This window comes from Manis pentadactyla, chromosome 9 (genome assembly GCF_030020395.1).
Source record: "Manis pentadactyla isolate mManPen7 chromosome 9, mManPen7.hap1, whole genome shotgun sequence".
Classification (NCBI taxonomy): Eukaryota; Metazoa; Chordata; class Mammalia; order Pholidota; family Manidae; genus Manis; species Manis pentadactyla.
The window spans coordinates 90,937,094-90,953,566 of NC_080027.1; the positions used below are offsets into that span (position 1 = coordinate 90,937,094).

The window sequence follows — 16,473 nt, forward strand, 5'->3', positions numbered from 1 at the left end:
CCCAACCTCATACTTTATTTGGAGAAGAAATGTGTCTACAGAAATAATTTTTGCTTTGGAAAATAAAAGCATGGCTGAGTTGATAGTGGGTTACCTGAAGAGGGGCCCATGGCACTGAAGCAATTATGCAGAATCTTCCAGATGCCAATACCTTCAATTACTTTCTCCACCATGAGATGTATTTGAACATATTCTAACCATGTGAAAGTCACAAGATTTATCCAAGCCACAGATCCACGTGCTAGGCCATGAACACAAACACCGATGGTATGTCTCCAAGGCTCAGCATGAATGCATGAACTCTACTTCTTGAAGAAACTTCCAGAAAGTAGAGTCTGCCTGAGTCTTTCCTTGCCTTGCTCACTGGAAAGCCATGTCCCACTTTGGTCTGGCTTTGCATGGAGCTGTCCAGAACAAGGACAGTGGTCCACAAGTCACACCAGAGTCTTACCTTTGGGAGGTTGCAGGGGGCCCAGACTTCCTGAAGAGGCTGCTCCACCCTAATTTGGAGAGCAGAGACCGTTTGAAGCAGATATATAAGTGACATGCTTTCATAGGAGGCAGGGAGTAAGGGGTGTGGGGTCTGGTGGGATGCATGGAAATGTCCCCCTTGCAGCATGAAGCACAATTAACCCCTCTGTCCAGGGTAGCACAGGATTTCTCCCTCCCTCTGGACCCCACGGGTCTTGGCAAATCCTCAAGTTTCAGTTGAAAGCACAGCCACTACCTGTCACCTCCATTACTGAGTCAGAGATGTGGGATGAGTCAGCGTCCCCACATAGATAAATTAGAAAACCTCCCCTATCCCCTAGCTCAGTCCTTGTGGCCTCGCTCCATCCCCAAAGGGGCAGCAGATCAGCGGGACTTTGCCTGGTCATGGATCCTCTTCCATTAGCGGGATCTCTGGAAAGAGATGGTTGTTGTCTTAGTACACCAAAAAACGCCACAACAATCTGGAAAATGGGCTTTATGACAATATCCACATTTCCTGAAATCAGTGAGAACAGTTAAGTTCCTCAGCCTGGTTAATAATCAAATGAACCAACTCCTCCATGTGTCTGTCTGCTGGGAAATCTTATACCAACTTTGTAAAAAATAAAACGTCAGCTTTTAACCACATGCCCTAATGTCATACAAGTCAAAAGGTGACAAATTCAGGTAAGAGAGCCAGCATGCTGCTACAGAGAAGGGGATTTGCAGGGAAGTAGGGATCCCTGTTTGTATGTCGTTCCTGCTGTTTGCTGTGGACACAGTGGGGACAGTGCTCTCACCATAGAGCACACTGCTGCCCAGCCCCTGGGAACTGGGCCTAAGAGCCCATACACCATGTGCTGCATGCCTTTCCATGAGAGGGCACCCAGCCACCCTCACTGCACCTGGTGAAGGAACCTGTGTATGCACAGAACCTCTCCGGGCTGGGCCCTAGGGCACACGGCTGGGTCTGTCCTCCTTGCACATGAGTGTATCCCTGTCTCTAAGCATCACTCTCAGAAGTCCTGCCCAGTTGAAGGATAAAGAAGAGACACATCTTGGATCATATGGACATGAGGAAAACCACCCACCACCTACCATGGCCTTCCTACCCTGGATGCCCTTTTGTGCCTCCTGAAACTTCAGTTAACAACTCATCACTTTCCATGATGATATTGCTTCCAGTACCTGGCCTTGCCCATGGCCTCCACAGTAGAAAGAGCAAGCAGCAATTTAAGCTGAGCAACAGGACAGACTGACTGGCTCTGTGCCGCATAGGCAGGGATGCAGGTGCCTTGACCATGGCGTGTGCAAGGCGGGGGTGCAAGGGCTGGGAGCACGGTGTGTGCAAAACCAGCTCAGGTCTCAGGCAAACACTCACCATCCGCAATGTCAATGGCCGGGCTGGCAGATGCCACCTCCTCTTCCATGCTGGCAACTGTTTCAAGGGTGTCAGGCTGGGTGCCCCCTTGGCACATGGGAGGTGAATACAGACTCTGGAGCAGCTCAGAAGAGCCCGACTCACTGTCACTGACTTCTGACTCCCTGGGGCCCGTGTCCGTGTCCCTGGAGCCAGGGTATGCTGGAGGGCTCTGGTTGTGCACAGGTATGGGGCAACCCTGGCCCATGGAGGCTAGGTACCCAGGGCCTAAGGCACTCAAGCTGCCACTCACAGCCTCGTCGTAGGATGGGAGCATGACAGGCACACCGTCCACCACCACGAAGTCAGGGTTGCTGCTGGAACTTCCAGGAGGTGCCCTGTGCGGGGAGAGTGGTGCCTATACTTCAGAGCCATGCCACCCAGGAGTGAGACACTGGGGCCCCCACTGCAGCTGGTGCTCAGTGCCCATAATCTGTAACTGATCCTGTGTAGAGGTGAGTGGAAAGGCAGCCTGCCCTCCAGGTCTCTCTGGCTGCCAGAGCCGCCCACCGTGGCCATGCTCCATGCTTCCTTCTTCCCACCTTTGACCTCTGGGCTCGGTCTTATGGCCATGAACTATGGGCAGGGAACCATGCATCCCATGAGCCTTGGCAGTGCCCTTGGGAAGTCTGCTGAAAATGGAACAGCACCATTACAGTGTGGGAAACCATAGACCCTAAGAGCACCAGACCCTGTGCCTTAGGCTTCTAGCTCATTTTCTCTCCAGTATGCAAACCACTCATTTCTAGTCAAGACAGAAAAATGGCAGCAAAAATGAAGGAAAGCCCTGAACAGCAACTAACTGCCCGATTCAAGTTATGTGGGCTCACCTACACCTCCCGACAGCAGCCTGAGCCCAGGCCAGGTTCTCTGTGGTCAGCATGTCTGCAGCCAGTGTCTGCAGCAGGCATACCTGTGGTGGGCATTTCTGTGGGCAGCTTGTCTGTGGGCAAGCATGTCTGTGGCTGTGTCTGTAGCGGGTGTGTTTGTGGGTGGCTGTGTCTGTGGTGGGCGTGTCTGTGGCCTGTCTGTGGTGGGCGTGTCTGTGGGCGGGCATGTCTGTGTCTGTGTCTGTGGTGGGCATGTCTGTGGCAGTTGTGTCTGCAGCTGGCCTCTTTGCAGCCTGCATCTTGGTGGCCATCCCTTTACATGGCTGCAGGCAGCTCCTGGTCTTGCCCCTTTGCACACATCACACTGCACATTCAAGACTGTCATGTGAGCCCAGGCTATACCTGATGCTGAACCCCAAACTCCACTCCTGCTCCAAAAGGAAGTGAGCAGCTAAGGGGCCCATAGAACTTGGTTTCTGGTTTCCTCTTCTGGGAACTGGAGCTGACTGATGAGCCAGACAGCAAAATGCCAAGAAGAGAAGATGACTTGGGGTGGGTGGCCCAGGCAAGTGCTGGTGTGGGGCTCCCAACCCCCTCAGGTAGAATGTCTGGATGCTGGTGCTTGGGCCTGACAGGAAGCACCTCTGGACACTTGCAGGGCAGGTAGACTGGGTTTGTGGGGCCTGATTCTTACAGATGCCCAGAGAAGGAGGAGGCCACGAGCCCCACACCCTGAAGAAGGTGGGCGACAGGGAGGGCAGAGCTTCTGGGAGTTTGCACCCCTTCGGCACTCATCAGTGGCCCTGGGCAAGCTGATGGCCTCTTGGCCTCACTGGCTTCCCTTCCCACAGGGGACCACCTGCCCCTTGTCTGCCACCTGTATCCCCATACTGTCAAGGCTGGGGCAGCCAGATCCTCCTGTCCTCCCTTCCAGTGGGCTGGACCATGGGTCCCACACCAAGCAGCCACTCCCCCAATCCCAGCCATGACCCAAGCCCCACACACAGCCACTGGGAGGGGCCAGGAGGAGCCCTGTTCTGGGCTTGCCCTTGGCCACCTGTTATCCATTTGAATGGCTAAGAACAACTATTGCACAATAACTGAAGAATAATCTAATGGAGATACTCCAGGGAAAAAGGAATCAAGTGAGCAAGTTCAGGGAACATTTAGAAACATCTTGATTTTTAGTGGAGATTCTTCTAAGTGTACGGAGAAAAGTACCTCTGAGGGCCATATAAAGTGGCCAAGGGACTCAATCACACCTGTAGTTACCCTCCCTAAGTACCCCTGGGCTGCCCGATAGCTCAGTGATAGAACACAGTCCCTCATTCACAAATAATGAGGGTGAGAGCTGCGAGCAGGTGGCAGGCCTGAAGAATGGAAGGTCCCAGCATGGCAGCAAGGCCTTGGCTATGGTGCCAGGCTGGCACTGATGCCCTCTGGGCTGGTGAGGGGTACAGAGGCCCCCACTGTAGTAGGCTTTCTGGGCTGGGCCAGAAGCTTGGTGCACCAGGGACTCAAGAGCCATGTGCACGTAGACAGCAGTGAAACGGCACCCAGGGGCAGCACACAGCATGCAGCCCTAACCCTGCTCCCCTTCCCCACACCCAGGCTGGCTCGGAAAGTCTGCCAGGGAAGCAGACAGCCAAGGGCTCAGTGCGGGGTATGGGGTCTGCCTGCAGCTTGGTGCCCGACCTCGGATGTCCCAAAATATCCCAGGAAAGGGCTTTCAGCTCCCCCTCTTACCCCTTAGAGCCTCAACTCTTCCCCATCAGGGTCCAGCTCACCACCTTCTGCTACTCAAGGTCGGGGCACGAGGTGCAATGGTGGCCGAGAGTGCAGCACTGACCTTGAGGGAAAGTGGGCCTTGAATTTGGTCTGGAACATCCTGGCCAGGATGACAAGCAGTAGTGCTAGCAGGACACTGGTCGCCGTGAATGCCACGATCTTCCATGTGGTCAGGAGGGTCTCATGGGTGCTGGGCCACGTTTGCTCTGCCATGAGAGAGAACGAGGCATGGTGTGAGGCTCCCACCAGACGAAGACAGGCTGTTTGCTGGCTTTCCTGAGAGCCTTGGGGTGCCCCCAAAGTGGGCTGCAGTCACATCACAATACTGAACACCATCCCCACTGAAGGCAGACCTGCAGACCAGTGACAGCTTGGTGTGGAGCCAAGGAATGCAACTGCTCAGGCAGAGTGGAGAAGCCACATCCTGCACTGGACCCAGGGCAGGGGGCTGGAAGGTTGGACTAATGCCCGTGTGAGTCCAGGATAGACTGCTGCTGGAGGACAGAGGCGAAAGAGAGAGGATGTGCCCACCACATGGCCTTCACTGCCCACCTCCTAGCCATCCACAAATGTCAGGTAAAGGTGGTCAAGGGTGGTTCTCACAGCTCGATCCCTCTCCTTGGGCCCACCTGTCTTTACTCTGTCCTCGGTGCTGCCCCACCCATTTTCCACTGTGCCTGCAGGCCCCTGCGCCCTGTGTTGATGCACACTGACCCCACAGGTGGGCCTGGCAGCCGTCACCATGTCTTGGGCAGTTGGTTGCGGGTACACCCAGAAAGCACCAGGGGATGTGGGCAGCACTGGAGGCAGGGACAGGGCAGGTGTGGGCTGCTGCCAGAACTGTCACAAGGTCAACCCCAGGGTGTGCAGGCTGAAGGCGAGGCTGGTGTGCCGGTAATTTGTGTTTTGATATGTGTCCCTGGAAGGGAAGGCTGGAGTTGCACAACACTGGGTCACACCCACGAGCCTCGGCCAGGTCAGTGGCAGGGGACAGAGTGTCCAGAGCCTGGATGTCCTTCCTCAGATGCCAGGGGTCTCAGGACCCTGGTCAGAGAGGCAGCCTTTTAACCTGGGGACAGGCAGCTTATTAACTGGCCTGCTGAACAGGGCCTGGCATCATCCACCACATGGACCCACCAGTGAGCTCTGCACCCTACCTCCACTCACCTGACTGGATGCAGTAGACCTGGTAGGAAGGAAACCACTCCCCATACTGGCAGGTGATGTACTTGTAGTCACTAGTGAGGCTGTAGCCGGGGTCACAGTAAAACTCCACCACTGTTCCATGGTTGTAGTGCTCACAAGGCCACGGGTGGCAGATGAAATCGCCGTGACTCACCACTGGAGGTAGTGGGCAAACTTGGGCAGTGGGGGAGAATAAGAGTTTCAGAACCACATGCTTACTCAGTCTGAAGCCCTCAAGCACAGATGGGGCTCAGAGAGGCACGGCTAGAGATGTGCTTATACATGGATTGTCACCTGGTGCCCATCTTGGAGACAGTCTCTCTGCATTCACCCCTGCAGAAGCCCATGCATGGGCTGCGCCATGTAGCACCACACAGCACATGGTGACAGACAGGTAGGTCTCTGCTTACAGACAGCATCAAGCTGCTCTATTAACAACGCATGCTCTTATGTGCCAGACTCCCTGCAAAATACAGTTGACATATTTATGGGCAAAATCTTTACTGAAAGGACAGTGACCCCAAGCTGGTCTCTGTAGCTACAGCCGTGATTTGGGACCATCCAAATCCCACATGGATGCCCAGAGGCCCCACTGGGACTGGGCCAGTGCAGATGAAGCAGTCCTGCTGGCTCTGTGTGCAGGCCCAGCCTCCCAGGAGGACAGACACTGCAGCCCTGCGGTCCTGGGCGGGGTTCTGTGACCTCACACAGGTCACCTACCCTCTTGATTTTCTTCTAAAATGGAAGTTTATTCTACTCTCAGTGATGTTCTATGGTTTTTCTGGCTCTAATATTCTGATTTTAGAGGAAGAAAAAAGTATTTCTCTGCTTCCTTTCTGAGCTGGCATTCCGGGTTGCAAGGTGTGAACAGCCATCTCCGACCAGAGTGGCGACTTGGTGCATCTCGTGCCACAGAGACCCTCTTCCTGGGGGACTCAGAACTGCCCCACCACTTGTACATCCTGCCAGGAAGAATCATAGCTCCAACTCTACAAGACCAATTCCAAACCCACAGCCATGAGACCACTAAGAACTCTGACCAAAAAAAAGTTAACTTCTGAGCTCCCTCCCAACTGTACCCCGACATCTGGGCCAGTGCAGAACCACGGACACCCTCATGGCTCACCCACTAGCAGGTGGCATCCACAGGCCATGCCACCCATCCCACGCGGCCACGGTAAGCCATAGAAGAGCCTGTCAACAGTACTTGCTGGAGGCACTGTGTGCCCCCTGAAGCCGGATGAGAAGGGCTCACCCTACAGCTTGGTGTGGAGCCAAGGAATGCACCTGTACCCCTATACCCCCATACTGTCAAGGCAGGGGCAGTCAGATCCTCCTGTCCTCCCTTCCAATGGGCCGGACCATGGGTCCCACACCCAGCAGCCACTTTCCCCATCCCAGCTGCGACCCCAGCCCCACAGACAGCCACTGGGAGGGACCAGGAGAGGCCATGACATGGGCAAGAGGCTCTTTACAGACACCATCTCTTTCCTGCAAAAGCCACAGCAAGGACTGGCTGGCTCTTTGTAAGAACAGGGAAGCAGAAATGCAGAGTTCAGATTCTCTGGAAGCAGCCAGAGGAGTAGGCAGGAGCTCAGGCTTGCTCCAGACCATCCTGGCCTCAGTTATGGCTCAACCCCTCCCCAGCTGCATGACCTGAACTAGTTAGAGGCTTCCGTCTCCTGTTTGTAGTGTATGAGGGTGTATGAGGGTTGGTTCAGAGCTGGCATACATTAAGTGGGCCAGCAGGGTAGCCAAGACCCTGAAAAGAGGCACTGTAGGGCAGTGACTGCCTGCCCAGGTGATGGACATGCCATGGGGGGCAGTGAGGGTCCCTGAGACTGGTGGCAGCAGGAAGCCACCACCTCTGAGCAGGCAGACAAAGGTGTCTGGGTTCCTGGGTCCTCCATGGAGGGCAGAAGCATGCAGATATGCCCTGTGGCAGCCGGCACCTGAGGAACCCAGACCCTGCACCTGTGACCCAGGCAGGAGGGTCAGGGCGAGCAACCTGCCGCTCTGCCTGCAGACCTGCACTGGCCTCTGGACAAAGCTGGTGGGGAGCCAGCAACCGGGGCTGTGCAGGGGAAGGGCTCAGTGTGTGCTCTGTGAACTGTGCCATCAGGTGGCCACTAAGCAGGCAGCACAGTGGCACTGCTGGCCAAGACAGGAGCCTGGTGCTGAGGCTGCCTAGGCCATAGGGTCTCAACAGTCCTCAGCTGGGGTTCTTGTCAAAGTCACGACCTCCAGGGCAGGTCTGTAGGTGAGCGAGGCCACAGGAGAGGAACAGGGAGGGAAGGCCAGCTGGTGGCAGGAGGAAGACAAAAGGGCACCGCCAGCATTTAACCAGTCCAGTGCCACCAGGCTGGCAGGCGGCAGGGCTGCCAATCCCAGAGGCCTCTGGGACGTTTCTCTGGGAGGAATAGGGATGCACTGCTAGCCAGGGAGGGGAGCCGAGGGGCACATAGAACCGCCCTCTGGATTGAAACTGTCCCACTGGAGGGTGGCATCTGCCTCCGGGGCTGCCCAGCTGATGGGGTTCCAGGGTCCCCTTGTCCACACCTCCTAAGGCACTTGGGGTGGGGAGCCTTCCTGGGAGAGGAGGACATGGAGAAGTGGGGGCTCACCTCCCAGTGGGCCTCCAGACAAGTCTCCAGGGAACACTGTAGGGTCAGAAAACTATGAATGTTTCCAGTGCCCAGACTGTGTAGTCCCGAAAGGTGGGACAAGGCCAGGCAAAGTGCATACATCTGTCATTAGCAGAATCTTCCTCATAGGCCTGAAGGTGACGGATGGTCAGTAGAGGCTTAGGTGTCATTTCCTGACAGGATAGAAAGAATCTGTTCTCTCTCCCCACTCCCTGAAATCACAGGCAGGTGCCAGAAGCACCATCAGTGAGACCTCGGGGGTCAGAGAGCCAGGAGATCCCACCTGGGAGTTGAGGGCTCAGGATGGGGCCAGTCACATTCTCTGTGCCACGCGGAGCCAGGGGGAGGGACAGAAGCGCGAACAGGCTGGGTGTGCAGTGCAAGGGGGTCAGCACTGACTTCAGAGGCTGGGGCAGCTTGTACACATGGTGCAGACCAGAGCTGGCCCTCCAGCTGCTTGTCCACAGACACACAGAGAAACCCAGTTAACCACTAGGAGTAAGTCACAACAACTGGAGCTTGTTGCAATATCAAGTGTGTCCAGTTCCTACTTATTAAGATGCAGCTTCTAATGATTTAAAATGGGACTTGCATGTCTTCTCTTTTTGTTTTACTTTTCCTACCACCCATTTTTTTAAAGCTGTTACACAGTTATTGGTCTGTAATGTATTGTAAAACAGACGCCAAACCACCCATCCTTTCACTCCAGATGAGAGGCCCTGGGACCCTCCGGGGTGTGTGACTGCATGGTGATGCAGAAGGACCAGGAAGGGCTGGTCAGGGGGCAGAAGGCTGATGTGGGATGGCTGAGGCCTGATGGAGGCAGTGATGTGGCCTTGCGGGGAGCTGCCCCGGGGCAGGAAGCTGAGCTTTCATCACAATAAGGGACACTCTGCAGAGCAGGCACTGGCTATTCTGAAAGGGCTGGACAGAAGTGGAGCGGCTGGGGGCAGCTGACAACACAAGCAGGCGAGAGACGATAGCCAATCCGGCCAGGATGCTGGCAGAGACTTAGCTCGGCAACAGGACACATTTCAGAATGTCCTGACTCGGCTTCCACAACGGGACTTGCTGGGAGGTGGAATTCAGGGCCCAGGAGAATCACGACTCCCCCGAGAGCTCTGTTGTTAGCACCTGGTGAGGCAGCAGTGCTCAGCCCCCAAGGTGCCTGCTTGTTTTGCGGGAAGGGGGTGAAGAGCAGTCCCACAAGTCTGGCTTTGCACCGGTTGCAATTGGGCAGCCTGTGAGAGCCCCGGCAGGTCAGTCAGGTGGCCAGCCAGAGCCGGCAGTGAGCATGGAGCTCAGGAGCCATGGGCACCAGGGTAGTATTGAAACCACGAGACAGGATGAATTCCCCCTAAGGACCAACGGCAGAGAAAAGGGAGGGCCGAGAAACCAGGGGCCAGAGGACAGGCCAGCAGAGCCAAAACCAAGAGAACCACCCACCAATTGGAGGAGGGGCACCTCAGCTGAGGAAGGGTCAGCAGAGTGACCACGGGCTCACACATGGAGGCACCAGTGCCTTCAGGGACAGCAATTCTGGGAGAGTGAAGGGGCAGGTCGAGGAGGGAGAAAGTCAGTGGGAAGGCAGCTGGTGGGGAGCTGCCACGCAGCTGAAGGGCCAGCACCCCTCTCCCCTGGCCCAAGTGCCCCAGACCTGCCTAGTCACACGTGGGAGTGGACCAACTTGGGGGACAAAATTGGGGACAGGGTGAGAGGGAACAGGGTCATCATAGAGGTGGAAGTTGTGATGGACATGAGGTGGGCAGACTGGCCTCTGGATGGAGGGGGCAGAGGGGCAGGCTGGACACAGGAGAGCAGCCCCAGCCATGGCAGAGAGTTGGCGAGTAGCCACCAATGCTCCCGTGAGGAGAGGCCACAGCCTGGGGGCAGAAGATCTGGGACGCTGTGGGCTTCACTCTACAGACCTGTTTCACTGTGTGCAAAAGAAGAAAAGGAAGCTTGACTACATCTCCATGCCATGTGAATTGTCACAGAAATTGTTTTGGGAGATGGAAAGATGTCACATTTATTTTTTCAATCCTCTGAGCCACAAGCCCAGTACATGAATCAGATAAAACAGGCTGGTCCGTGCAACCCTGGCTGACCCCACTTAGGGACAAGCTGTCCCTTTGGCCTGTGCACACGCAGGGCTGGTGCCACCTGCTGCTTGCCACAGTCCTGTTCCCACCCTCTTCCCAGCATGGCTGCTCACAAGGCCAGAGTCCCTTATTCTTCTAAGTCCAGTCAACGGAAGGTGAGCAGCAGCTGTAAGTACTACTTCCAGGGCTGATTGTGAAGCCCTTCCAAGCCTTCCACTGACTACACAGAGGCAGCCCCCCAGGGGACCTCAGAATCACAACACAAAGGCAGCAGAGCCTCCTCTGGCCCCTGCTGAGCAGTGGAGAAGAGGCACCAAGGACCATGCTCATGAGCTTTACTGCATGAAAACTAACTTCTGTTTGGGTTGAGCCACAGCACATTTTGGGGAACCTTCTGCCAGCAGCGCCCCCTTCATGCTGCACTTGAAGAAGGTCTAGCTGCTCAACCTGGCTGCACATTGGCAGCAGCTGGGGAGCTTTACTTTACTGTCTGGGGTGGGCCCTGGGCCTGGCATGGTCAGAGTTGAGAGCACTGCCCCAGGCAATTGCCACAGCGCCAGGGAAATGCAGCTCCCTCCATCCTCCTCTTGCTGGGATGGACAGGTTACAGCAGCCAGCACAGCCAGAGTGAGAATTATATGGGCAAGGTATCTGGTGAGGGCCTTCAGCCTCCACAGACCCTTGCTTTAGAAGACCACAGCTTTGGGGTCAGCTGGGAGCCTGTTAGAAATGCAGAGTTCCAGCCACTCCCCAACCTACTGAATCAGAAACTCCACTGGAGCAGATAGCCAGGCAACTCACGAGCACAGTACAATTTGGGAAGTGCTGTGCAGACCATGAGAAAACTTTGGCTGAGTCCAGTGGGGATGAGAGAAAGCTTGCTCTTAATGCCAGAATCTGGACCTCAGCTGGCCCGGAAGAGCCATGGGGACATGGGGGAATGCCAGCCATGCTGTGTGTGGAGTGCACGCTGCCCGAGCAGCTTTCTTGGGAACGAGGCACTTGGCACTGCTCCATGCATGCAGAGAATCCCCCGACCTCTGCCTCAGGGGCTCTGCTGGCTCCCAGTGATCAAATGGCCTACACCCACTGCCCAGTCCAATCTGCATTTGGGCAATGACTCCAGGAAGCTGGCAGGAATCCTCCTTGCCAAATCATAGCTGTTTCCAGGGCTCCATGTGAAACTTTGCTTTCAGCTCAGGGAAAATCAATGACCATTATATAGCACCTCCCATTTTCCACTTTTGTTTTGCTGTGACAACACAGAAGGCCAATAAATGTGTCTACCCAAGGAAGTAAATGGTGAGGAGCTGGTTTTGCTCCCCTCTAGGCCGGATGGAGCATGGTGTTTACTTGCTCAGAGATGAGCTGATAGATCAAATTTAAGATGAGTATCACCCAGCAGCCTCAAGGGAGGAGTCTGATCTGCTTTTCATCTCAGAGTCATTACATTAAGGTGTCCCTGAAGAAATACAGATGCATCTGACAACAACTGTGAAATTTCTGTACAAAAAATACAGCTTCACACAAGTCTGAAGTGTGCCTGCTTTTGGAGACACAATGAAGGTACGGAGGAGCACACAGGTGAGGGAGCAGGTGTAAAACCGGATTTACTCTGACAGCCTTTCCCATCAAGGAAAGGCTTGTGCTGGCATCCAACGCTGATGCTTGATTCTGAGCTCTGATGCAGTTGCTTGCTTTGTGATATCTGGAGGGCAGCCTTACTCACCAAGGCGAAAATAAATCGAAGGGCATCTATGGTCAAAGCAGCTTTATGTCTTTAAACCTTTTCCCATCAGAGGATTCCCCTACTGTTGGAATTCCTGATGGTAAGTGGGCATCTTAAGTTTTTGAAAGGGAGAGAAATCAGGAGCACAGGCTAAACAGGAACATGTTTCACACCGATGCAGGAGGCCCACAGAAAAGGGAGCATTTAGAGCAAGACTTCTCTGCCTCTCTCTGCATCGGAATGCCTTCTGCGTCAGACCCCGCTGCAGGTAATGTCACCAGCATATCACAGCAACTTTTAAATTCTTCCACAAATCTTCAGGAAAACTCAAATTTTTCTTCCATAAGTTCTTAAATTTTAATGCTTTCTCCTTTTTGTCTAAGAGCAAGGATAGGATTCCTCATGTAGAGTAAATAATGAGGAATAAATGAGTACTCTGTCTACAATAGCAGGAAGCACCATGCTTTGCTCCTAGCTGTGTGTGTGTGTATGCATGTACATGTGTGTGTACACTTACAGGTATGGCTGCATATTATACACAGAAAATAAATTGTCACATTTCCTGCTGGCAAAGGTGTTTCTCAGGCTTACACAGTACTAAGCAGTGTTCTGGAAAAGCAAACTAACTATGCTCTTCTGTGAAAAATACTGTGCTTTTCTGACATCTGAACAAATTTGAGAACCACTGGCTTATAAGTCATGGACAGTGAGAAGAGAGGAAGAAGGGGAGAATTAGCTGGGAGAATAAATCAGGAGAGAGTGTGAGAATGTGAGACAGATGGGGATGACATGGGGCCCAGGGATCCGCAAGAGACCCTACAGGTTGCTTCATGGGTGCAACGTGCATTTCCTGGGTCCAAATCCCCACCGGGCACCAGCTGCAAAGTGGCATTGTGCATTTACTTACCTCTCTGAGCAAGCTTTCTTTCCTCATCTCTGAAATGAGAATAGTAAATACCTGCCTTTCAGGGCTCTTAGAAACTCAGAAATGATATCTATAAGTCAGCAAGCAGGTGCTTGACACAAAAGTAGCCACCAGGTTCCTATTCTATTAGCTATGCTCTGAGCCAGTGAGATGAAATACAAGCAGTGCCTACCAGCCCAGGCCTAATGAGCGTGTCCTCTGAGGGCAGCAGAGCACGCTGTCACTCAACCCAATGCAGCAGAGCAGGCATTGCTGTGGCAGACCAGAGAATCAGGGCAGAAAGGTGAAGTCACCTGGCAGGTAAACAGCAGAGCTGCGGTTTGGCCTGAAGCGAGGCTCCCTCTGAAGCCAACTCTCCCACTGACTGTTGTGGGGGCTGTAAGTGTGCACAGGGGCCAGGGTCTAAGGTCACCGAGAGACCAAGTATTTACCTGCTGAGATATGGGCTGCACACAGGGGTGCAGAGGCCTGAGTACCCATTGGAACAGAAGACCAGGGGAGGAACCCTGATGGGCACTGTGCATGGTCCCCTGGCCCTGCAAAAAGAGGTGCTGTGCATGGGGCCAGGATGGGGGCTGTGGGCAGAGTCTAAGGGATGCTGCCAGCTGGGGTTGGGAAGCTTTAAAGGCCACTCTTTAGAAATGGAAGCAAGAGGTAGAGGGAATACCAAAGGGTCATCTATTTCTTCTCAAGCCAAGGCAGGGAGGCCATGTGGTGTGGGTTGAATCGTATCCCCCAAAAAGGTAACTGAAGCCCTAGCCTCAGTACCTATGGACGTGACTTTGTTTGGACAGTGGGTGTCCTGCGGATGCAATCTGCTCAGAAGGAGGTCAGGTCACAGCGGCAGGACCCCCAGTGCACTATGACTGGGGCCCTGGTAAGAGCCAAAGAGACACACAGGGAGGAGGCCCTGTGATGACAGAGGCAGACCCAGGAGGGATGCAGCTCCAGGCCACCCCTAGAGGCTAAAAGCAGTCAGGAAGGATTCCACCCAGTCTCAGAAGAAACATGGCCTTGTTGATACTTTGGCTTCAGATTTCTAGCTCCCAGAACTGTGAGATAATAAAGTTCTGTTTTAAGTCACACAGTTTGTGGCACTGTGCCAGCAGTTCTGGGAAACTAATGCCACCTGAGTCTGCCCTTGGCCTGGAAGGTGCAGGCAGGCAGAGGCCTTGGGCCAGAACTTTGAGGAAGCAGCCAGCTGGAACAGGAGGGGGTTCTGGCTCATAGAATGTCTTTCTAAAATAGCCAGGCACCAAGCTTTCCTCCAAGGGAAGTAAAAAAAAAAAAAAAAACAGTTGTGAAATTGAAATGGTTAATCTGTGAGGTAAGCTGCATCCGGTAGGGAAGACTGTACCCCAGGCCTCAAGCCTGGAGCTCTGGGGCGAAGCTGTCCGTCACTCTTCTCTTTGGGCAGAAGCCACGCTGGGAGCCTTATGCTTTGGGGACAGTGGAGCGTCGCGAAGAGTTAACTCAAAGGGCCACCGAGTCTTTGAAACTGTCAGGAGTATATACAGAATTGGAGTCCCTGCCCACACTATTCCAGCCATGGTTGCCTACAGGATTTCTGGTTTCCTGGCTTTCTACAAATTTACTTTTTTTCCCAACTCAAAAATATTTCCCCCAGAATAAGGTATTTATGACATGAAAATACAGATTCAGGCAGGCTCAATTGTTCACTTGCTATCGCTTGAGTGAAGGACTAGTTTTAAAATCTAAATTCCAATATAATTGGCTTCTTTTTTTTTTTTAACTCTAGTTACTGTTCCACCTTCTCAATGCCTGGACCTATTAGGAAATGCATTAAGTTCACATCCATCAAAGATGTGAACAAACCCAGAATGTAAGCAAAGTCCTAGACTTTTCTGCAGGAGCCACAGCCCCTGAGAAAGATGTCGTCACTTCAACCTTAGAGAAATCCAGGCACGACTGAGTTGGGCACCATCATTTGCAAAAACAAAACCAAGAACAACACAAACCCTCCTCTTGCATGAAAAGAGAAGACAACTTTGAACAATTGGTTACAGATTCTATGAAAAAGCAAGTAACACAAGATACCACTACAGACACAGAAAGCTGTGAGCATTTCACCTGCCTACCACCCAAGTGTCTAATTACTCTGGGGAAAAAGGGAATTCTGACAACCATTTATGAAGAAAAGTGGGAATGGGGTTGGAACTGGGGTGGAAGGACCCCGTACACCCTGCTGACCATCCCCGTGACCCCAGCCTGGGAAGAGCCCACCCTGTGACTGAAGGGATTTATTACCTCTGGTTTTGTACCTGATCACAAGAGGTTCTACTGCCATGAAATACAAGTCACCTGGCTTCCCAGAGAAGCAAGAAGGAAACAAATCCTGCCTGGAGCAGGTACAGAGGAGACAGTCTAGTGTTCAAGGACATTTGTGCTGGTCACCTATCTTCCGAGCACAAGCAGTCAGCCTCTTGGCACAAACTGCTGGTCACAGCTTCACTGCTGCTTAGCTCTGCACCCTTCAGTCCTGACACTCACACAGGTGAAGGCCTCAGCTTGCATGTCTGTGTGTGTCTCAAAAATAGGAGGCAACCACAAGGCAAAGCAAGGATACTGTTGGTGAGCCTCATGAATCCAGCAAATGCAAGGAATCTGCTCCCTGCCCCCTGCCCCCAGCAACATCCACTTTGGCCCACAGCACAGGGTAAAAGGCCTCTGCTGCCGTGAATGTGGGATTCAGACTAATTTAGAAGCAAGCCCTGGAGAAGCCTGTGTAGGGTTATCCTCACGGATGAGTGGTTCTCATTATGGGAAACTTGCAGCATTTCCACTGACACCGTCTGACAGAGGGCTGTGTCAGACTCATGCATGAAGAGGGCTCCCATGTTCACATTTACCCATAAGCTAGGGATTCCACTCCACGTCCATACCTTGCATCTGGAGAGCTTGACACATGACTGCGTGATTGTGTCTGGCTCCAGATCCTGTGGCCCAGCCAATGCAGGCCCATGTCACCTGCCTGTCCCAGAAGCACCAAGGAAGGAAGGCTGGGGAGGCAGCTCCCGCATTCTGCCACCTCCTTCTCCTTTGTAGCAAGAAGAATCACCTCTCTTCTTCCTTCGATTCCAGGGTACATCTCCTCATCTGAATGAGGTGAATCAGAAAAGGTAACTCTGGGAGCCCAGGAGAGCTGGGGAGGGGCGGGTGGTCAATGGCCATGTGTTTCCAACACAGCTGAGAGGTGAGCAAGGGCTTCCTTGGGCCCGCTCCCAGAGGCAGGGTGCAGGGCTGTCCTTCAGGGGTCACAATCCAAGAAAGGGCCTGTCAAGTAAAAGCAGGGACTCCTGAGAACTTGGTTCTATCTGGAAACTAGGAATAAGACCTTGGTTCTCTTAGGACAGAAAG

The 16,473-nt window shown here is 53.5% G+C and overlaps 1 protein-coding gene across 3 annotated transcripts in view; it reads right to left on the reverse strand.

The window, feature by feature from the left end:
- Window positions 1–16,473, reverse strand: part of SUSD4 (sushi domain containing 4) — a 105,227-nt gene continuing 88,754 nt past the window's right edge. For all 3 annotated transcript variants that reach the window (XM_057507794.1, XM_057507793.1, XM_057507795.1), the window contains 4 exons: window positions 5,677–5,868; window positions 4,571–4,715; window positions 1,853–2,229; window positions 1–903 (listed from right to left, as the gene is read on the reverse strand). In XM_057507794.1, the coding sequence (XP_057363777.1) occupies window positions 875–903; window positions 1,853–2,229; window positions 4,571–4,715; window positions 5,677–5,868 (743 nt within the window). In that variant the 3' untranslated portion in view covers window positions 1–874. The remainder of the gene's footprint in view (window positions 904–1,852; window positions 2,230–4,570; window positions 4,716–5,676; window positions 5,869–16,473) is intronic.